The sequence below is a fragment of the Henckelia pumila genome, chromosome 3 (genome assembly GCF_033568475.1).
Source record: "Henckelia pumila isolate YLH828 chromosome 3, ASM3356847v2, whole genome shotgun sequence".
Taxonomy (NCBI): domain Eukaryota; kingdom Viridiplantae; phylum Streptophyta; class Magnoliopsida; order Lamiales; family Gesneriaceae; genus Henckelia; species Henckelia pumila.
In genome coordinates this window covers 69,235,241-69,257,731 of record NC_133122.1, presented here as the reverse complement: position 1 = coordinate 69,257,731, position 22,491 = coordinate 69,235,241, and the positions used below count along the sequence as shown (strand labels likewise).

Below are 22,491 nucleotides of genomic sequence, written 5' to 3'. Positions count from 1 at the left end.
CGTTCCCATTCATTTCAATGTCGACTTTTACCTTTTTCTCGAAGCTTCAATCAATCCTGTCAAACAAGAGACAACTCGATTCAAACTCTAAACAAGAGACAACTCAAAGTCGATAAATCAAACAATCTATACCGTCTTCCAACTCTTCGATTGGTAACCGATCTCCAAGTCCTCCAATTCCAATCTATAATCAACTGTCAAAACATCGAGACATGGATTCGATATCAACTCGGAGTTCAAACTCAATCAAATTCGATATACAAATCAAACCGAACCAAAACCGATAACTCAAACTCGATTTCGACGGCATAACGGCTATAAACTAACTATCCGGAAAAATACAAACCATCCAACAACATCACAATAACTCAATCATCATCACAATCCATCAAAAAAACTCAAATCCAACCTCAATCAAAATCACCATTTTCGAAAATATGCCTCTAAAATCATATAAAATCCAAACTTCGTTCTTTTTCCAAACCGACTTCGAATACACTATCTATACTCGCTCAAGAATGACATACTACAATATTATCAAATTCTGAAAACTCAACAAAATCGAAGTTCAAGAGATCGAAGCAAAACTTACGTCTAAACGGAGCCCTCGTTGTGGTGATCGTGAATCTCAACTCGGAATGAAAATCTAACGGTCGGATCGAGCGAATCGAACGGAGAGAAAGCTTGAAGAAACGATTTGGCTATGGCTTCCGGGAGAAGGGAGAGAGATCGAGAGAGTGAGAGAGAGGGAAGGAGGGTGATGGGTCATTGATTGGCCAAGTTGCAATAAATATAATATAAAATCCCATTTTTGCATTTCAGTCCTTTATTTATCCAATCTTGCAAAGTAATCCCCTGATAAATACCAAAACGATCCTCAATCACTAAAAACTATGATTATCTTGATTAAATTCAATTATAATAAAATCGGGGCATTACAACAAATATAAATCTAACAATCAATAAAATAAAACCAAATCTGAAAAATCCCAAATAAACATTGAAGTTTTCTACATGAATTTATTTGGCCCAATAGCGTTGTCTTGATCGAAAAGAAAGAACTACTCAAGGTCTAACATAATTCAAAATCAAAGTTTTCAATCCAAAACATCAACTAAAAATTAAAAATAAAATAAAATAAGAAAAACAAAATGGTAGATGATTAACGAGCCGCCTCTTGCCTCTTCAATCTCCTTTTAACTCTCAATCTGATGGAAAAAATGATATTTAAGTGCCCAAAAATATCTAAAAGATAATGTCCATCACGAACAAGAGTTTTCAAAATTAAAAATTTTTCACGTCATTCTCGCTCGAGCGCGAAAACTCGCGCTCGAGCGAGCACACTTCTGAAGTTTTCTGCACTTCCTACCTCGCTCGAGCACACATATCACACGCTCGAGCGAGAACAACTCTGAAATTTTCTCTTCAACATACCTCGCTCGAGCGAGCATAAAATGCGCTCGAGCGGGCAAAAATTTGTCCAATTCTTCAAATTTCTTGAATTTTCCTATAAAATAAACCAGGAGAGGCATTATGCAGACAAATGCATGAAATATTCTTAAAATAAATAAAAACAACAACAATAACGCATGAATGCATGAAAAACAATAATGAAACATCACAAAAATATGCATATAAAACACATTTTTCAATTTCCCCATACTTAAGTCTTGCTCGCCCTCGAGAAAGACATGCAAAAACAATATGCAACCATCAACATAAGTAAGAATGAATCATGAATAATATAGCCTCAGATAAGTTTCAACACCAAGAAATAAAAATCACAACTGCTTTTGATTTTCCACAATACACTGTCAATTTAACGTAAACGTGCGTGTGTGACATGATATTCCAGTTTCATGCAACTTCAAAAGAATCTATCATACGACTGCTTAGCGACTTATGGCAAATCAATGCAAGTGTCACAATCAAGGCTCTTTCATCCCAACAATTCCTAACAAAAACATGACTTTTTTGAGATAAATTATGCACCTCCGGATTTTGCACCCGGTTTTCTTAAGCTCCAATAATTACCCGCAAAATTAGATATAACTAAGATAGGATTCGAATTTCATTCCCATTAAGCCCACAAACTTAGCTATGGAAGAAAGATTAGGATTTCAATAATTTTCCAAGCCCGAATGGAATTGTTATTCTAAAATTTTCAAATTTTTAACCCCATGAAATCCGCATACTTAGTTAAGAACAAGGGATTAGGATTTCAATCCCTTGCTCATAACCCGGATGGAGTTAGTTTTATTTTCACAAAGATTTTCATAAAAAATTTGAAAGGTGCGCCCAAGATCATACATGCAATGTTAGAAAAATCAACGAGATTCAAAAGACACTATCATGATCAACGAACACCTATTGCCATGCAATGGTCAAGCAAACACGAACTTCATCAATTACTTCGCTACATTTCACCAGTCTAACATGCGTGTTAAAAAGTATTCACGGTTCAACCAACAACTTCTCATGTTCAATCAAAATCAACAATTTCCACAACTCTATCATTATAGGCCAACATTCATCATTCTATTTATGCACACAACACAAACACGAAACATAATGACATGCTATGAGTACGAACTATATGCACTGAACTAAACCATATGGATGCAAAAAAAAATGATCAATGGTGCACAACCTTACTAAACAACACCCCCCCCCCCATACTTATCTAAAGCATTGCCCTCAATGCTTGAGAAACACAAACATAAACAACACATGACAAAAAATAAATGCAAACAAAAAAAAAATGTAAAACAAAATAAAACTCCCCTGGTTTAAGGCTGGGCGGGTGCATCATCAACTTCATTATGCTTAGGAGGTGGCACTTGGAAATTAGGCGTAGGTGCAGCATATTGGAATAGAAATGGTGGTGGAAACGGAGTCGCAGCTAGAAGCGAGGATGTGTCGATACCAAGGTGAGTGGTGAGCCCTTGGAGACGAGCATCCATATATAGCTTGGAAATTGGCGGTAATGGCAGCCATAAACTCATTCTGATAATGAGCAAAGGCCGTGAGTTCCTGCACAGAATCAGGAAGTGGGTGACGATGGGGTGGAGGTGGACGTGATGCGGCAGCAACACTTGAACTAGCTCGTCCTTCCTGTGGAAAATACTTTGCTCTCTTCTCCTCCTTTTTCTTGACAAGGGCTTTATCAGCTGGTTGCCTTGGTTGCAACCATTCCTCATCTGCTCGAACTTGAACTCCCGATTGAATACAGAGCTCATAAATAATGGTTGGGAAGAAGAGGCCCACGGAAAGAGTATAAATCAATCTTTTGATCTCACTATGAATAACCCGGCCGACATTGATCGGCCACTCCAAATAAAGGGCATAGAGGAGAAGAGCGCTTGCCAAATTCATGTCACTAGTATGGGAGATGGGCATCAATCTTTTCAAAGTAAAAGCAAACCACGTAGATGGCTCCGCCAAGAGAAAATGCTCCGGAAAATGCATATACGAGAACAGGTCATGCCACGAAGCCCCTTCATAACACAGCTGTTCAATAATTTCATTGTAATCGGGGTCGATATTAAAACTCTGATATAAAGTATCATCAACATCTGGAGTTTGAAGCAAGGCATTTATATAATTTTCATCGAAAGAAACAATTTTGCCCCGAACATATGCTTTCCCATCCTCGCATTCGGCTGAATTCGCATAAAATTCACGAACCAATGGAACAATAGCAGCCTTCGGTTGCTTAAAAAAGTTATCCCAATTCTGATGCCCAATTTCAATTGCAACTCGACTATCTCTAAAGGTTAACTAAACGCCTCTTTCAGGAATAGGAGTTTTATGAAGCTTAGCGTGATCGTACCATTCTTTGGCCGCTTGGTTTACAAATTTGCCGGTGAGTCCCGACAAAGAAGATGATGTCGAAACATGATGAGAAGATGATTCTCCGGTAAGCCGTGCTCATTTGGGCGCCATTGGTAATTGATAATAGAATTCCGGCAATAAGAATCGACAAGGCGGCGGACGGTGGCTATGATTGAGTAAGGGCCAAGCTTTGATGGCGGCGGCAGCAAGCGAGCACAGCCATGGAGAATGGAGCAGGGACGGCGTTGAAAGAGTAGGTGCCCGGTGAGCCAACTTGTGGCTAAGGGCTTTTATGACTCTTTGTATAAACAATCTTTTGTTTAATATAATTTACACTTTTATTAATGGAAATGACTTTATCTTTCTTCATATTGTTATATTGCGATATACTATTGTTGTTTTGATAAAGACCTTGAATATACTATAGTGTATGTAAGATGTGGTAGAACATGGGGATGTCTATCATGAAACACATCTTATAGTCACTGTATATTCTAAATCGTTCCTAGTCGATTGAGCCGTCCGATAATAAGGATAAGGATCGCTCGAGATTGAGACTAGCATTTGCGATGCCGAGTACTACGTTTCATTGGTATGGAACATAGAGATGTTCGAAGAATGCAAATGGATATTCATACGATGAATGATCGAACTACCCTATCCGGACTTTCCAAGTGGTTATCACTTATCGAGTGGATAAAGTTCGCGATTTTGGTTGTACACCATTAGTCCTTACTACTTGAAACATCATTGAGACTCTATATGCTAGTACTGTGCTTTGACTCGTTTACCGACTCTATTGGGGTCATCAGGTGTCGGGATTGGGTACAGTTACAACACATATAGGAGTCGATGCTTTGTTGTCAAGGATTCACCACCTACTTGCGAGTGTGGATATCCTATGCGATCTGAGGAGATATTAGTGTGACGAATCTCTGGCCAGAGTACATGATGTGTTTTAAGAAATGGTTTCTTAGTAGCACATGCGATGTCACTATTTGATCTTCAAGATGTATTGCATAGTTATCGAATCTCGAACGACTCTCGATTTACCAATGGTTGTTGATTCGATCGGGATATATGGATGAAGGGACCATACTGTACGCTAACCAAAATCTATTGGTTTTTGCAGGCACTATCAGTGATACCTAGGGAATCATGGGGCAATGTTGCTAGGCGCTCTTACCATGATTCGATGGGCAAGTCGGAAATTGTTGTTCCGAGTCACAAGGAGTTGGGAGCCCACGGCTAGCTAAATCCCTGAACCATTGAGGGTCACACAGAGTAATGAATTTTTAATCCCCGTTGAGATAGTTAAATTTAAAGAGTTAAATTTAATGAACAAAGAAGTTGGACTTCTTATTTAAGAGTAGAGGAGTAAGATTTCCTAAAATTACATAGGGATGGGCATTTTTGGAAATCACTGAATTCGAATTCAGAAAAATTTATCTTGACTTTAAAAGGTGCAGAAATGGTTTCTGTGCACATTGGTGAAATCGGTTTATCAATCGGAGTCATGATGAATTTTATATTAATTTCTGAACATGCGGGCTTTGCTTGTCGGGCTTGAACTTATGACTAATGGGCCCTAAGCTGTTAGCGGCCTACATTATAAATAAGTTATTGCAGTACAGAAATTAAAGAAAATAGGTCACAATTTTCGAAAAAACCCTAGTTTTCTCTCTAACAGTGGCCGCCCCCCTCCCCTCTGCTCGGAAAAATCCAGCCTGTGAATTTTGAAATACAGTCTGGTTTAACGGATCAAATTCGTTAATTCTCTTCGTAGAAACTTCTGATAGATTTTCTAGTGCAATCTATCAGAGGGATTAAATCTCTGTTCATGGACCTGATTGAAGAACAGTTCGTCCATCAGTTCCTGGGAGATACAACAAGAGCAGAGCAATCTGTTGGTGTCCATAATCTCGATTCGAGATTGGAGGTAAAAATTTATAATTGTTATTTAATTTTTACACACACAATTTAATCGTAAAGTTTTGATACCCATTATGGAATTGTTCCATATAAAATTTTTAAACTTCCGCTGCACCGGGTATCAATTCTGATTGATCTGATCGCCGTTCTCCAACAGTGGTATCAGAGCCAGGTTGCTCAGATCAAGCGATTAAAGTAATCGATTGTAAGAAAATTTTTAAGCCTCGGTTTTCGAAACAAAATAAATATTTTAAAATAAAATTTTTTTTTTTTCGGGCAAAACCCGGGCAGCGATTGGATCGCTGCCCGGGGGGGCCAGCGATCACGTCGCTGCCCGGATCGAATTGTTCGAGTCCGAAATTTTTAAAATTGATTTTTGGATAAATTTGAATTTTTGGAAAATTTATATATTTTATCCGTTAAATCAGATTTTATGAAATTAATTATTTTTGGTACAATTGATGATAAGATATGATCTTATGGATATATTGAGTAAAATATGATTTTATGTATAAAATCGGATTTTATAGATAAAATATGATTTTATTTGATAAAAAGATAACATATGATTTTGTATGTAAAATAAGATTTTATATATGGAATATGATTTTATCCTTTTAAATTTAAATTGTCATTGCATGTTATCCAATAAATTAATTTTGAATTAAATGTTATTGGATAAGGATGATCGATTGTCATGACCAATTTTGTAGGTGTATGTTAGGAATTTACATTTGTTTTTATTGTTGTTGGATTTATTAATGGGTCTGGTTTATGACCCAATATGAATTGTCATATGTAATAAAAGTGGGCCTGGTTTATGGCCCGTTCCCACCCCTTGAAATGTATCCCCTACTTGTCATGGTTATTTATTGTAAATACATTAAACTTAGTGGGAGATGAAGATTTGAAGATGGAGGTGGGCCCAGCAGACAATAAAGACAGAATAAATGTAAATTGGAAGCTCAATGTAATAGGATTGCATTGCATACTGCATATTACCTAGGATTGGACTAAGACTCGTGATTGGCAACCACGGGTCGATTAGAAATGGAATCGATCATCCTATATAATATGTGATATTATTGTTGTATGCATGTTTTAGACTAAATTGTGTGAATCCGGCAAGCATACAAATTTTAAAATGATGAGACAAATTTTCAAAATTAAAATCCCTCATTTTAAATATGATTTAAAATTGATATCAAGATAAATAAAGGAAATTTAAAATTGTTTAAATGTTCCTACCTTCCATCAACGATCAATGTATGAGATGCTACCCGCGGATATGGTCCGGCTCATATTATTGGGGGGGCCCGTTCGTCGGAAAGCTGTACATTGGATCGACACATGTTGTAAGTTGGGTGGAACTCCCATGGGATCGGCTCATATTATTGGGGGATCCACATGGCGACTGTCCATCACAACTTAATATTGATGGGTCATCTTGACATGTCACAATAAACGGCGTCATATTATTGGGCCCTTATTGGACATGAGGTAAAAACGTGGAGGTTGCTTTGGAAGTAATTGGGCTCTACCTTTTGAAAATTATGGTTGGCTGATATTATTCGGGATCATAGTTTGTCAATTGGACGCCATGTTCTCACTAAGAAAAACAGTTTCCCGTTTTCACTAGAGGGTAGTGAAATCGTTAAAATAGTGGGAGTGAGATTCATAAAATAAATTTCGCCTATTTTATGTCTTAGTAAATTAATTAAACAATCACTGATATTTGTCTGTTTCTTTTCAGTATTTCATAAATATGAATTCGCGTAATCCACTTTTCTCGATCCTCGAACAAAATAAATTGACTGGCGCAAACTATACGGAATGGTTCCGTAAGTTGAAGATTGTCTTGACTTCGGAGAAGATGCTCTACGTGTTAGAAAAATCTCCTCCGAAGGAAGCACCAGCTGACATAAGTCCGGAAGAGTTAGCCAAACTTGATACATGGTGGGACCATGATATCAAGGCCAAATGCTATATGCAAGCCTCGATGTCTGATGAACTCCAGAGGCGATATGTGGACACCGTGAATGCTGCTGACATTCACGTACAACTCAAGGAACTTTTTGGGGCTCAATCGAGAGCTGAAAGGTTCGCTACTTTAAAGGAGCTAATGACGTGTCGCATGCGTGAAGGGACTTCGGTTCGTGATCATGGGATACGAGTGATTTGGCTCATACAGAAGTTGGTAACGCTTGATTTGGTGTTGGAGCATGAACTCAACGTGGACTTACTACTTCTATCTCTTCCTTCTTTGTTTGACGGATTTGTGGTGAATTTCAATATGAACAAGATAGAGGCCTCCCTTGAAGAGATGGTCAATATGCTTGTAACATATGAATCCACTTTAAAGAAGGATAAATCGGCTTTCTTGGTGGGCTCCTCTTCTTCTGCTAAGAAGGGGCCAAGTACAAAGGGTAAGAAACGTTCTGCCCCACCCAAGAAAATCGAACCCGAGAAAAAGTACAGGACAAAGGCTTCAAACATGGAAAAATCCAAGGATGTTTACCATTACTGCAAGAAGCCCGGTCATTGAAAGCGTAACTGCAAGGAATATCTAGAGTAGTTGCGAACTGCGAAGGGTATGTTCTATATTGAAATAAATGTTTCACTTAATACTACTTCTTGGGTATTGGATACCGGATGTGGATCTCACATTTGCAATGATTTGCAGGTGATGACAAGAAGTCGCAGGCTTAAAATGGGTGAGACCTAGCTGAGGCTCGGAAATGGTTCCAGAGTTGAAGCTAAAGCTGTGGGAGATATTTATTTAATTTTGCAGAACGGTTTTAAGTTACTTTTGAGAGATGTATTATTTGTTCCAGATTTGATTAAAAACATTATTTCTGTTTCTATGCTTGATAGAGATGGTTATTCTTGCAATTTTGTGAATGGGATTTGCAATATTTACAAGAATGAATGTTTGATTGGAAATGGACAACTTGAAAACGATCTATACAACTTAAAACTAAAAGACGTTCCAATAAATTATGTTGATAAACCGGCAACAACAAACAAAAGGAAAATCGATAGTCAAAACCCGGCAAACCTTTGGCATGCTAGGCTAGGTCATATTTCCTCAAGGAGGATGAACAAGCTAGTGGGAGAGGGCATGTTTGATATGTCTGATATTAACTCTCTACCTACTTGTGAATCCTGCCTGAAAGGAAAAATGACTAAATCTCCTTTTAAGGGGAAACCTGAGCGTAGTCAAAATCTGTTGGATTTGATCCATACAGACGTTTGTGGTCCATTTAGAATTGGTACTCAATATGGCCACACCTACTTCATTACCTTTACTGATGATTATTCAAGGTATGGGTATTTATATTTAATGAAATATAAGTCTGAAGCATTTGAAAAGTTCAAAGAATTCAAGGCTGAAGTAGAAAACAAGCTAGGTAAAAGTATTAAAGCACTTCGATCGGATCGAGGTGGAGAATACTTGAGTACCGAGTTTTTGGACTATCTGAAAGAGAATGGGATTCTCTCTCAGTGGACTCCTCCTATGACACCACAGCTGAATGGTGTATCGGAGCGTCGTAATCGAACTTTGTTGGACATGGTTCGATCCATGATGAGCTTCACTGAGCTTCCACCTTCGTTTTGAGGATACGCGCTTGAAACGGCGGTATTGTTGTTGAACAACGTCCACACTAAAGCAGTGGACAAAACACCATACGAGTTATGGAATGGCAAAGCTCCTAAGTATTCGTACTTGAGGATTTGGGGATGTCCTGCTTACGTGAAGCAGACAGTGGGAGATAAGTTGGATAGTCGATCCACCTTATGTTATTTTGTAGGGTATCCGAAGAATTCAATCAGATATTATTTCTATCATCCTGCTGAAACAAAGGTGTTTGTTTCAAGGAATGCCACCTTCTTGGAGAAGGAGTTCTTATTGGATAAGAAAGGCGAGATGATGGAACTCGAAGAAATTCGAGAAGAACCCGAAATACAAAATAACGATCCTACACCTCAGGAACCATTGATAGACACGCCTATACCTAGAAGATCCGAGAGGACTTCTAGACCTCCTATTTGATATGGTCTTCTTCTTGAAGGGGATCAAGATGAACCCAATGTTGGATGTGATCCAAGAAACTTCAAAGAAGCAATTTCTGATGCGGATTCAAATTTATGGCTTGAAGCTATGCAGTCGGAAATAGATTCGATGCATACAAACCAAGTTTGGTCTTTAGTAGATCCTCCAGATGGAATTGTTCCAATAGGGTGTAAATGGATCTACAAGAGAAAGCTTGGGCCTGATGGTAAGGTATTGACCTACAAGGTGCGATTGGTGGCGAAAGGTTATACTCAAAGACAAGGAGTTGACTATGATGAAACCTTTTCACCAGTTGCAATGTTCAAGTCCATAAGAATCCTTATTGCCATAGCTGCTTGGTATGACTATGAGATATGGCAAATGGATGTGAAGACTGCTTTTCTTAATGAAGACATTAAGGAAGAAATCTATATGATGCAGCCTGAGGGATACACATCCATGGGAAGCGAGCATAAGGTATGCAAGCTTCAGAGATCAATCTATGGTCTAAAACAAGCATCAAGAAGTTGGAACCAGAAATTTGATGAAACAATAAAGGATTTTGGTTTCATCAAGAACCCGGAGGAACCATGCGTGTACAAGAAAGTAGTTAGGGATGCTGTGACATTCTTAGTACTTTATGTTGATGACATCCTACACATTGGGAATGACATAGGGATGTTGCAGTCAACAAAGATATGGTTATCAGGTAGATTCTCGATGAAGGATTTGGGTGAGGCATCCTATATTCTAGGGATACAGATCTATAGAGATAGATCTAAGAGAATGATAGGACTCACTCAATCAACCTACATCAACACCATATTGAAACGGTTTTCAATGGATGGGTCCAAGAGAGGACATCTACCTATGTGTCATGGAGTTTTTCTATCCAGGTCAATGTGTCCCAAGACTGATGAAGAGATAGAGAAAATGACACATGTACCATATGCGTCAGCCATAGGTAGTATCATGTATGGGATGATATCTACCAGACCGGATGTAGCATTTGCTCTGAGCGTCACGAGCAGATATCAAGCTAATCCTGGTCAAATTCATTGGAAAGCCGTGAAGGACATTCTTAAGTACTTACGAAGGACTAAGAATATGTTCATGGTATATGGAGGAAGAGAACAAAAATTGGAAGGCTATACCGACTCTAGCTTCCAAAGTGACGTGGATGACTCGAAGTCAACCTCTGGATTTGTGTTCATGCTCAATGGCGGTGCTGTCTCTTGGAAGAGTTCCAAGCAGGACATCACAGCGGATTCCACCACTGAGGTAGAATACATTGCAGCATTAGCTGCTGCTAAAGAGGCCGTTTGGATGAGGAATTTCGTCCAAGAGTTGGGCGTCATTCCTGAAGTTGTTGGTCCAGTCCCGGTGTACTGTGACAACACGGGTGTCGTTGCTCAGGCAAAGGAACCAAGGTCTCATCAAAGATCCAAACACGTACTGAGAAAATACCACATCATCCGGGAGATTGTGGAAAGAGGAGACATCACTGTCGAAAAAGTGGCCTCTGCAGACAATATCGCTGATCCACTTACTAAGCCCTTGCCAGGACCATTATTTGACAAACATCGCGAAGCAATGGGTCTACGTAGTATGACTAGTTGGCTTTAGGGCAAGTGGGAGATTGAAAGAGTAGGTGCCCGGTGAGCCAACTTGTGGCTAAGGGCTTTGATGACTCTTTGTATAAACAATCTTTTGTTTAATATAATTTACACTTTTATTAATGGCAATGACTTTATCTTTCTTCATATTGTTATATTGTGATATACTATTGTTGTTTTGATAAAGACCTTGAATATACTATAGTGTATGTAAGATGTGGTAGAATATGGGGATGTCTATCATGAAACACATCTTATAGTCACTGTATATTCTAAATCGTTCTAGTCGATTGAGCCGTCCGATAATAAGGATAAGGATCGCTCGAGTATGAGACTAGCATTTGCGATGCAGAGTACCACGTTTCATTGGTAGGGAACATAGAGATGTTCAAAGCATGCAAATGGATATTCATATGATGAATGATCGAACTACCCTATCCGAACTTTCCAAGTGGTTATCACTTATCGAGTGGATAAAGTTCGCGGTTTTGGTTGTACACCATTAGTCCTTACTACTTGAAACATCATTGAGACTTTATATGCTAGTACTGTGCTTTGACTCGTTTACCGACTCTATTGGGGTCATCAGGTGTCGGGATTGGGTACAGTTACAACACATATAGGAGTCGATGCTTTGTTGTCAAGGATTCACCACATACTTGCGAGTGTGGATATCCTATGCGATCTGAGGAGATATTAGTGTGACGAATCTCTGGCCAGAATACATGATGTGTTTTAAGAAATGGTTTCTTAGTAGCACATGCGATGTCACTATTTGATCTTCAAGATGTATTGCATAGTTATCGAATCTCGAACGACTCTCGATTTACCAATGGTTGTTGATTCGATCGGGATATATGGATGAAGGGACCGTACTGTACGCTAACCAAAATCTATTGGTTCTTTCAGGCACTATCAGTGATACCTAGGGAATCATGGGGCGATGTTGCTAGGCGCTCTTACCATGATTCGATGGGCAAGTCGGAAATTGTTGTTCCGAGTCACAAGGAGTTGTGAGCCCACGGCTAGCTGTATCCCTGAACCATTGAGGGTCACACAGAGTAATGGATTTTTAATCCCCGTTGAGATAGTTAAATTTAAAGAGTTAAATTTAATGAACAAAGAAGTTGGACTTCTTATTTAAGAGTAGAGGAGTAAGATTTCCTAAAATGACATAGGGATGGGCATTTTTTGAAATCACTGAATTCGGATTCAAAAAAATTTATCTTGACTTTAAAAGGTGCAGAAATGGTTTCTGTGCACATTGGTGAAATCGGTTTATCAATCGGAGTCATGATGAATTTTATATTAATTTCTGAACATGCGGGCTTTGCTTGTCGGGCTTGAACTTATGACTAATGGGCCCTAAGCTGTTAGCGGCCTACATTATAAATAAGTTATTGCAGTACAGAAATTAAAGAAAATAGGTCACAATTTTCGAAAAAAACCCTAGTTTTCTCTCTAACAGTGGCCGCCCCCCTCCCCTCTGCTCGGAAAAATCCAGCCTGTGAATTTTGAATTGCAGTCTGGTTTAACGGATCAAATTCGTTTATTCTCTTCGTAGAAACTTCTGATAGATTTTCTAGTGCAATCTATCAGAGGGATTAAATCTCTGTTCGTGGACCTGATTGAAGAACAGTTCGTCCATCAGTTCCTGGGAGATACAACAAGAGCAGAGCAATCTGTTGGTGTCCATAATCTCGATTCGAGATTGGAGGTAAAAATTTATAATTGTTATTTAATTTTTACACACACAATTTAATCATAAAGTTTTGATACCCATTATGGAATCGTTCCATATAAAATTTTTAAACTTCCGCTGCACCGGGTATCAATTCTGATTGATCTGATCGCCGTTCTCCAACAGGCGTGGCGATGAAGATGAGGGAGGCTGGTTATGATAGGGCTGGACTGTGGTGAGGATGGAGAAGTGCGACGGCTCTTGAATCCTCCAAATTGAGAGTGAAATCGAATGGTGAGAAGAAGATGAGAGATTTGGGGATTTAGGGTTCGAAGTAGAAGAAAGAAAAAAAGGGAGAGAAGGCAAGAAAATCTCTGATATGTTTTGCGCAGGTATGCATTCACTCGAGCGCATAAGGGGCTCGCTCGAGCAAGGCCAAAATTCTTCAAAATCAGAGAAGATCTTGCTCGAGCGCATGAGAGTTACGCTCGAGCGAGACCAAATTTTAAAAAATTCCCAAAAAGTTTCTCGCTCGAGCGCAAAAAGACGTCCGCTTGAGCGAGACTATATTTTGTCAAAAACCAGAACTATGCTCGCTCGAGCGCATGAAAATGCCGCTCGAGCGAGACTTTTATTTTTGAAAAAAATTTCAAAAAAATAAAGAAAAATTAACATAACTAATTTAAAATTAACTGAAACAACCCAAAATAAAATTTAATAAACTAAAAGAAGGAAAAGAACACTGGGTTGCATCCCAGTCAGCGCTAAATTTATTATTTATAGCCCGACTGTACTTCCCTTTCAAATTGCAAAATCATGGTGTCTCATCCACCCTCTTGAATAACGTCTGATCAATCCCGCGACTGCCACGTGCTTCACTTCCATAAAAAATGCGCACGGAATTGATGCTTTCATAGCGCTAAGCCTGCAAATTTTTATCAAGAAAATCATTGACCACATCTATAAAATTCACAACAGAGCATGAAGTGGAGTTAGGACTATCGTTAGCCGACTTAAACATATGAAAAATGACTTGCTCGGCATTCATTCTTAGAACTAACTCGCCCTTTTTTACATCAATTAATTGTAACGACCCACTGTATCAAAACGAGTCTTTTCAGCGTGCTTATGTCCTCACTCACACGCACCCTGGAAAACTTCCCAGGGGGTCACCCATCCTATAATTTCCCCAAGTCAAGCACGCTTAACTTTGGAGTTCTTATGTGATGAGCTCCCGAAAAGAAGATGCACCTTCTTGATATGAGTTGTACATATCAAATCTTTTTGTACCTCTCATTCCGGTGTGGGATCGGTTCATTCATGTCACCCGTCGCCCATTCTTTGGTGGAGTTTCCATCTTTCAGGTATTAACCACCCATATTGCGGACCATGTACCGCCCTAGGACTTTTTGGCTTCGGGTGTCACATGCCCACCAGCTTCCGCTTGGTTCGTCCTCGAACCACACCGTACTGGGAGAGGTCAGGCTCTGATACCATTTGTAACGACCCACTGTATCAAAACGAGTCTTTTCAGCGTGCTTATGTCCTCACTCACACGCACCCTGGAAAACTTCCCAGGGGGTCACCCATCCTATAATTTCCCCAAGTCAAGCACGCTTAAGTTTGGAGTTCTTATGTGATGAGCTCCCGAAAAGAAGATGCACCTTCTTGATATGAGTTGTACATATCAAATCTTTTTGTACCTCTCATTCCGGTGTGGGATCGGTTCATTCATGTCACCCGTCGCCCATTCTTTGGTGGAGTTTCCATCTTTCAGGTATTAACCACCCATATTGCGGACCATGTACCGCCCTAGGACTTTTTGGCTTCGGGTGTCACATTAATGCTCTATTCATAGCTAAGAAAGGACGCCCTAGAATCAGAGGAACTTTACAATTTTCATCCATGTCAAGAATAACAAAATCTACAAGATAAATAAATTTGTCTATCTTGACTAAAACATTTTTCACGACTCCTCTTGGGTATTTAATGGATCCATCAACGAATTTAAGAGAAATATTCGTTGGTTCAATGTTGCATATACCTAATTTCTTAGCAAGCACAAAGGGCATCAAATTTATACTTGCTCCTAAGTCACACAAAACATTTTCAAATGAATAATTTCCAATATGGCAATGTATCGAAAAAATCCCTGGATCCTGAAATTTTGGAGTCACTCTATTTTGCAGCGTAGCCGAGCACTCTTCATTCATTGTGACTTGCGATATATCATTCAACTTCTTTTTGTTTTTCTGCAAGTCCTTTAGAAATTTGGCATAACTCGGCGTTTGAGCTAATGCATCTGCGAAAGGTATGTTAATATATAGTTTCTTGAAAATTTCAAGAAACTTTTTAAATTGATGATCAAATAATAATTGCTTAGCTCGCTGAGGAAAGGGGATGGTAAAAACATCTAAATTAATATTATTTTCAAGTTTTGAAGTCTTACCTTTATTTTTCTTACTTTCCATCTCGGAATTTTCAGGACCGCGTGTATTCTTCTTGGATTCTGAAGTTTTCGGCCTCTCCATAATCTACTCTTTGTCCCTAATTTCTGGCTCTTTTTTTTGTGACCTCGTCACGGTCATGATAACATTAACCTCCCTTGGGTTATTCTCAGTATTTCTTGGAAAAGCTCTTATGGGTATAGCCAACAATTGTGTTGCTATCTGGCTCATCTGGGTCTCCAACTTTTGCAACATCGCCTCCTAATTTTTCAAGCGAGTTTCAATACCCGCTACATACTTCATCATAATTTCCTCATAGGATGGCTTCTTCTCGACTGGCTTGGATGTATTGGCGGTGGTATCTGCAGGTTTCCATGAGAGATTCAGATGATTCTTCCATCCAGGATTATAAGTATTGCTATAAGGATTGTATGGTTTTCTCCCTTGATTTCCCATGAAATTCGCCGCATCGATCTCAAAGGACTGCTGCTCCTCGGGATGCGGTACTTGTTCCTGATTAATTGGAGATGTCTGCATAATCGACATCTAATGTGTAAGAGAATCAATTTTAGCATTAAGTGCTGTTAGGCATCAACTTCTAGAACTCCATCATTTTTCTCCTTCTTCACATCTGTCCATCCTATGTTTCTTTCAGCCATGTTCCCAATAATCTCCCATGCCTCTGCTGGTGTCTTCCTAAATAAACTTTCATTGGCAGCAGCGTCCAACATGGATCGAACCGACTGATCAGCTCCATTGTAGAATGTCTGAGTCTGTTGGCTCTGAGTGAGATTATGCTGAGGACACATCCTCAACATCTTTTTGAATCTGGTCCATGCCGCATGAAGAGATTCTCCCTCCTTTTTCTTGAATGAGATGATGTCAGAGAATAATTTTGCCATCTTCGTAGGAGGAAAATAATTGTTCAAAAAATTTTGAACAAGTTGGGTCCAAGTAGTGATAGAACCTGCAGGCAAATCATCCAGCCACTCTATAGCTTCTCCTTGTAGAGAGAATGGGAATAACCGCAGTCACACTGCATCAGGTGTTACCCCATTAAACTTAAATGTGTCGCAGATCGATAGAAAATGCTCCAAATAAGCATAGGGGTCTTCCACAGATGTTCCCCCAAACCGAGCTTGTAGTTGAATCATCTGAATAATAGCAAGCTTTAACTCAAAGTTGTTCGCCTCGACAGCCGGGCGAACTATGCTAGATCCATAGCCTTCAGTTGGTGGACGAATTAAATCAAGAACAATTCTATTGTCCGCCATGTCTTCTTCTGATTCAGTTCTATCTCAAGTTCAAGATTGATAGATCTCTTAGCACTTCGGATCCTGCTGAGTGTGCGTTCAATCTCTAGATCAAGCGGTATAAGCTCCCTAGATCGAATGCTATGCATGCACAATAGATAGTACCTGAAAATCACAAAAAAAATAAAAGATTTCAAAATTTATAATCAAATAAACTAAAATAAAGTCTAATCTCAAGTGAAATAATAATTCTGATATCACAAACAGTCCCCGTCAACAGCGCCAAAAACTTGACCGCCTAAATCGGTGTGATTAAAAATCTACTGGCAAGCGCACCAGGTCATGTAATAGATAGTGGACAAGATTCCAGATGTCGAACCCACAAGGACTGTTATTTTGTAACTACCAAAATATGATTATCTACTTAATCTAGACTAGCAAATAAAAGAGATTTAAGATTTTATACTAATAAATAAATTTGCAAATAAAATTAAATTAAATAAAATGCAGCAAAAAATTTTGGATTAAATTCAAATATGATAAAAGCTCGATCAAGGACACTAGTAGGTACCGAACAGATCATGTAATATGTAGTCGATTCAGGATTCAGATTTAATCTTAAATTACGGTGAATTCTCCTAACTTGTTTAAAGATCTATTTCTTGAAAAATTAAAACCTATTAAAATATTGACGGATTTATTTTCATGATTCTAATAAAACTCAAATGCATTATGAACTGTGAGAATTAAGTTTTCACCTAAAACCGCACGATGAAATCCAATTCTATTTCTAGTCAATTTTATCTCATGTCAACTATTAGAGTAATCAAAATCAATTCCTCCTATGTCGACTTAGAACCGATTAACATGCAAGAAAATAGTTTATCAGGATATCCACAAGACAAATATAAATCTAACAATCAATAAAATAAAACCAAATCTGAAAAATCCCAAATAAACATAGAAATTTTCTACATGAATTTATTCGGCCCAATCACGTGGCCTTGATCGAAAATAAAGAACTACGTACTCAAGGTCTAACATAATTCAAAATCAATGTTTTCAATCCAAAACATCAACTAAAAATTAAAAATAAAAGAAAAGAAAAAGAACAGAATGGTAGATGATGAACGGGTCTCCTCTTGCCTCTTCAATCTCCTTCTAAATCTCAATCTGATAGAAAAAATGATATTTAAGTGCCCAAAAATCTCTAAAAGATAAAGTACATCATGAGTAAGAGTTTCCAAAATTAAAAATTCTGCACGTCTTTCTCGCTCGAGCGGAGTAAACTCGCGCTCGAGCGAGCACACTTCTGAAGTTTTCCGCACTTTCTACCTCGCTCGAGCGGACATATCACGCACTCAAGCGAGAACAACTCTGAAATTTTCTCTTCAACATATCTTGCTCGAGCGAGCATAACATGCACTCGAGCGGGCAAAAATCTATCCAATTCTTCAAATTTCTTGAATTTTCCTATAAAATAAACTAGGAGAGGCATTATGCAGACAAATTCATGAAATATGCTTAAACTAAATTAAAACAACAACAATAACACATGAATGCATGAAAAACAATAATGAAACATCACAAAAATATGCATATAAAACACATTTATCATTATATTTAAGGCTTCTTCCCAAAATATTTTCAAGATATTCTTTGAGTTCATCATCACCCTACTCATCTCTTGCAACTTCCTATTTTTTCTTTCAGCTATGCCATTTGTTGAGGAGTTTGGAGCAGAGAACTCATGTGATATGTCTTTCTTATCACACAACGATGAAAATGATGTGTTCTCAAATTCTTTACCATGATCAGTTCTGATTCTTCCTACCTTCAAGTTATTCAAGTTAGTAATCTTTGTGTGTAAATTTTTTAATACATCAAAAGTGTCTGACTTCTCTCTAATAAATCTTACCCTGTAAAGCGTGAGAAGTCATCAATGCATACTAAAGAATTCTTCTTACTTCCATAGTTTTCCACTTCCATGATACCCATTAAATCCATATGCAAAAGTTCAAGATATCGTGTTGTCTCACAATGTTGTAACATGGGTTGTGACACACAGGTTTGCTAACTTTCTGGCATGCACCACAGACCTATAGAATTCTAGACTTTAAATTTGGCATCCCTCTAACAACTTCATATTTGCTCAGTTTTTTTAGGGTCTTCAAATTCGCATGACCTAGATTTTGGTGCCGTAAGTCAAGATCATCTAGTTTCATGTATTTGCAGGCTAGATCCTCTCCAAGTTGATAACAATTATCAGTTGATCTTGTACCTATCATAACACACATGTTAGCTATAGTAGCCCAGTTCCATTTTACAAGATTAAGTTATTTTAAACATGTTAGAAAATGACATATAATTTTAAAAGTATCAAAACATGTTCAAGGAGTCCTTATTTGATTAAAATAAGTGGAAAATCAGATCCAAAATGTCCGAAAATAGTAGGGTTGGTCCCGGGGGGGTCCAAAACGAGTTTGGAAGGACCAAAACAGTTCGGGCCATCTGAACCCAGTTCGGACCATCCGAACTCACCGCCAGATTGAGGTGTCAAAATGCATTCTACACATGGAAATCATGCCCGGTTCCGAGCCTCCGAACCCATTTCGGACCGTCCGAACCCAGGCCTATAAAAAGGGATCCGAGGCTCTCATTTTGAACGCAAAATTTCCTCTCCTCTCCCGGTAATGGCTCTATTTTATGGGTTTCGGGACTCTTTCGTTAAGATTTGGATTAGGAAATAGTATTTTTGTAGCGGATAGTGTCCGTAGTAGCAGCCAGGCGGCAGAGCTCTGGCAAGGCGTCAAGGGGTCGTAGCTAGGCTATGCCCAGGCTCTGGGGCATGCGAAATCAGCGGGCTGATGACGGACGAAGATATGGCTTTTGTTCCCTATATTAAATAAAGAGTAGACTATAGTTTAATTAAGGCTTTTAGAGCCTAGTAGATGATGTTGGCATGCTAGGTAATGCATGGTAATTTATGTTGTAGTGCTGCCTGATAGGTTTGGACCTAGATGGGAGCTTCTAGGACCTGCCTTAGTAAGGTACGGAAGTATTATTCGAGATATCTAGATTGAGTATGCATGTATTATGTGTTTGCATGGATTATGTGATTGCATGTTTTATATGCCTTTATATACAGCATGTCATGACTGTATATTGCATACATGAGCATATTGAGCTTGTATCCTTGTGATATCCGGTATTGGGATATTTACCTTGTCAGTAGATGGTTGGACACATAGGCTCGTGTCAGGTCACCAATATTAGTTGTACACATGAGCTCGTGTCAGGTCACTAATATTTGGTTGGACACGTGGACTTGTGTAGGTCACCATCAGGGCATCTGGGTATGTCGGTCACCTCCTATAGCGATGTCTCAGCGTGGTACATACCAAGGCCCAAGTTTTTCTCTATCAGATATTCTTGACCTCGTGTCTTGATACCCAGTTCATTTGCATTCATGCGCATATAATAGTGTATACTCATACTCTCGTACTAAGCATGGTAGACTCATTTTCGGTTGTTTTATGTTGGCTGGATGCCCTATTCCATGGGGAAATTGCAGGTAGTTCTCCCGGGGACAAGGAGGTTTGGTGGCGGCCAAGGCTGGATAGCAGGTTGACCACTAGGTTTTGCTTACCTGGTATTTTGACTTATTTTAATTCCGCAGTTACTCTGATTAAGATTATTTTATTGATTAATTGCATGCTTAAGTTTTGATTAGTAGGTGATCATGGCGCGGGTCACTACATTTTTGGTATCAGAGCATGCAATAAGATTTTTTGGGACATAGTATTGAATTTGGGTTATCCTTTGTAGGATTACAAGTTGGATTCAATGATGATAGCAGTATCAGGAATTGGAATAGCAGGATATCTAGGCTTTTCCAAGATCGTCATCGCCAAGGTCGGCACCAGAGTTTCGTATTACGTGGATCCCAGCAGGATGGAGCTGGAAGAGAAGATTCAGTTTTCAATGCTAGGCACTTCTTTGGGTTGAAAGGAATGTATGACATGTAGTCATCCATTCTGCGTCGACCAAGGAATGAAAGAGTGGGTGCCCGGTTAGCCAAATTGTGGCTAAGGGCTTTTATGACTCTATGTAAAACAATCTTTTGTTTAATATAATTTACACTTTTATAATGGCATTGACTTTATCTTTCTTCATATTGTTATATTATGACATACTATTGTTGTTTTGATAAAGACCTTGAATATACTATAGTGTATGTAAGATGTGGTAGCACATGGGGATGGCTATCATGAAACACATCTTATAGTCACTATATATTCTAAACAGTTCCTAGTCAATTGAGCCGTCCGCAAATAAGGATAAGGATCGCTCGAGATTGAGACTAGCATTTGCGATGCCAAGTACCACGTTTCATTGGTATGGAACATAGAGATATTCAAACCATGCAAATGGATATTCATATGATGAATGATCCAACTACCCTATTCGAACTTTCCAAGTGGTTATCACTTATCGAGTGGATAAAGTCCGCGGTTTTGGTTGTACACCATTAGTCCTTATTACTTGAAACATCATTGAGACTCTATATGCTAGTACTGTACTTTGACTCATTTACCGACTCTATTGGGGTCATCAGGTGTCGGGATTGGGTACAGTTACGACACATATAGGAGTCGATGCTTTGTTGTCAAGGATTCACCACATACTCGCGAGTGTGGATATCCTATGCGATCTGAGGAGATATTAGTGTGACGAATCTCTGGCCAGAGTACATGATGTGTTTTAGGTTACTTGTGTTGGAGAACGCGGCGATCAGATCAATTAGGATTGATACCCGGTGCAGCGGAAGTTTAAAAATTTTTATATGGAACGATTCCATAGTGGGTATCAACCTTACGATTAAATTGTGTGTGTAAAAATTAAATAACGATTATAAAATTTTTACCTCCAATCTCGAAGCGAGATTATGGACACCAACAGATTTCTCTGCTCTTGTTGTATATTCCTGGAACTAATGGATGAACTGTTCTTCAATCAGGTACACGAACGGATATTCAATCCCTCTGATAGATTGCACTAGAAAATCTATCAGAAGTTTCTACGAAGAGATTAACGAATTTGATCCGTTAAACCAGACTGCAATTCAAAATTCACAGACTGGATTTTCCGAGCAGAGGGGAGAAGGGGGGCGGCCACTACTGAGAGAAAATTAGGGTTTTTTTCGAAAATTGTGACCTGTTGTGTCTAATTTCTGTACTGCAATAACTTATTTATAATGTAGGCCACTAACAGCTTAGGGCCCATTAGTCATAAGTTCAAGCCCGACAAGCAAGGCCCGCATGTTCAGAAATTAATATAAAATTCATCGTGACTCCGATTGATAAACCGATTTCACCAATGTGAACAGAAACCATTTCTGCACCTTTTAAAGTCAAGATAAACTTTTCTGAATCCGAATTCAATGATTTCCAAAAATTTTCATCCCTATGTCATTTTAGGAAATCTTACTCCTCTACTCATAATTAAGAAGTCCAACTTCTTTGTTCATTAAATTTAACTCTTTAAATTTAACTATCTCAACGGGGATTAAAAATCCATTACACTGTGTGACCCTCAATGGTTCAGGGATACAGCTAGCCGTGGGCTCACAACTCCTTGTGACTCGGAACAACAATTTCTGACTTGCCCATCG

The 22,491-nt window shown here is 38.8% G+C and overlaps 1 protein-coding gene across 1 annotated transcript; it reads right to left on the bottom strand.

Moving 5' to 3' along the window:
• Positions 1-14,952: 14,952 nt before the first annotated feature.
• Positions 14,953-15,648, bottom strand: LOC140888968 (uncharacterized). Its single transcript, XM_073296661.1, has 2 exons — positions 15,567-15,648; positions 14,953-15,419 (listed from the first exon to the last, which is right to left on the bottom strand). The coding sequence occupies exons 1-2, from the start codon at positions 15,646-15,648 to the stop codon at positions 14,953-14,955; spliced, it is 549 nt and encodes a 182-aa protein (XP_073152762.1).
• Between the last annotated feature and the right edge of the window lie 6,843 nt (positions 15,649-22,491).

What these genes read in the sequence shown, in the direction of transcription:
- LOC140888968 (XM_073296661.1), bottom strand. Translation starts at nt 15,648, where the DNA reads ATGGAGAGGCCGAAAACTTCAGAATCCAAGAAGAATACACGCGGTCCT. An exon ending in GGAAAGTAAGAAAAATAAAG is followed by an intron (nt 15,420 to 15,566) that starts GTAAGACTTCAA and finishes TACCTTTCGCAG; the next exon opens with ATGCATTAGCTCAAACGCCG.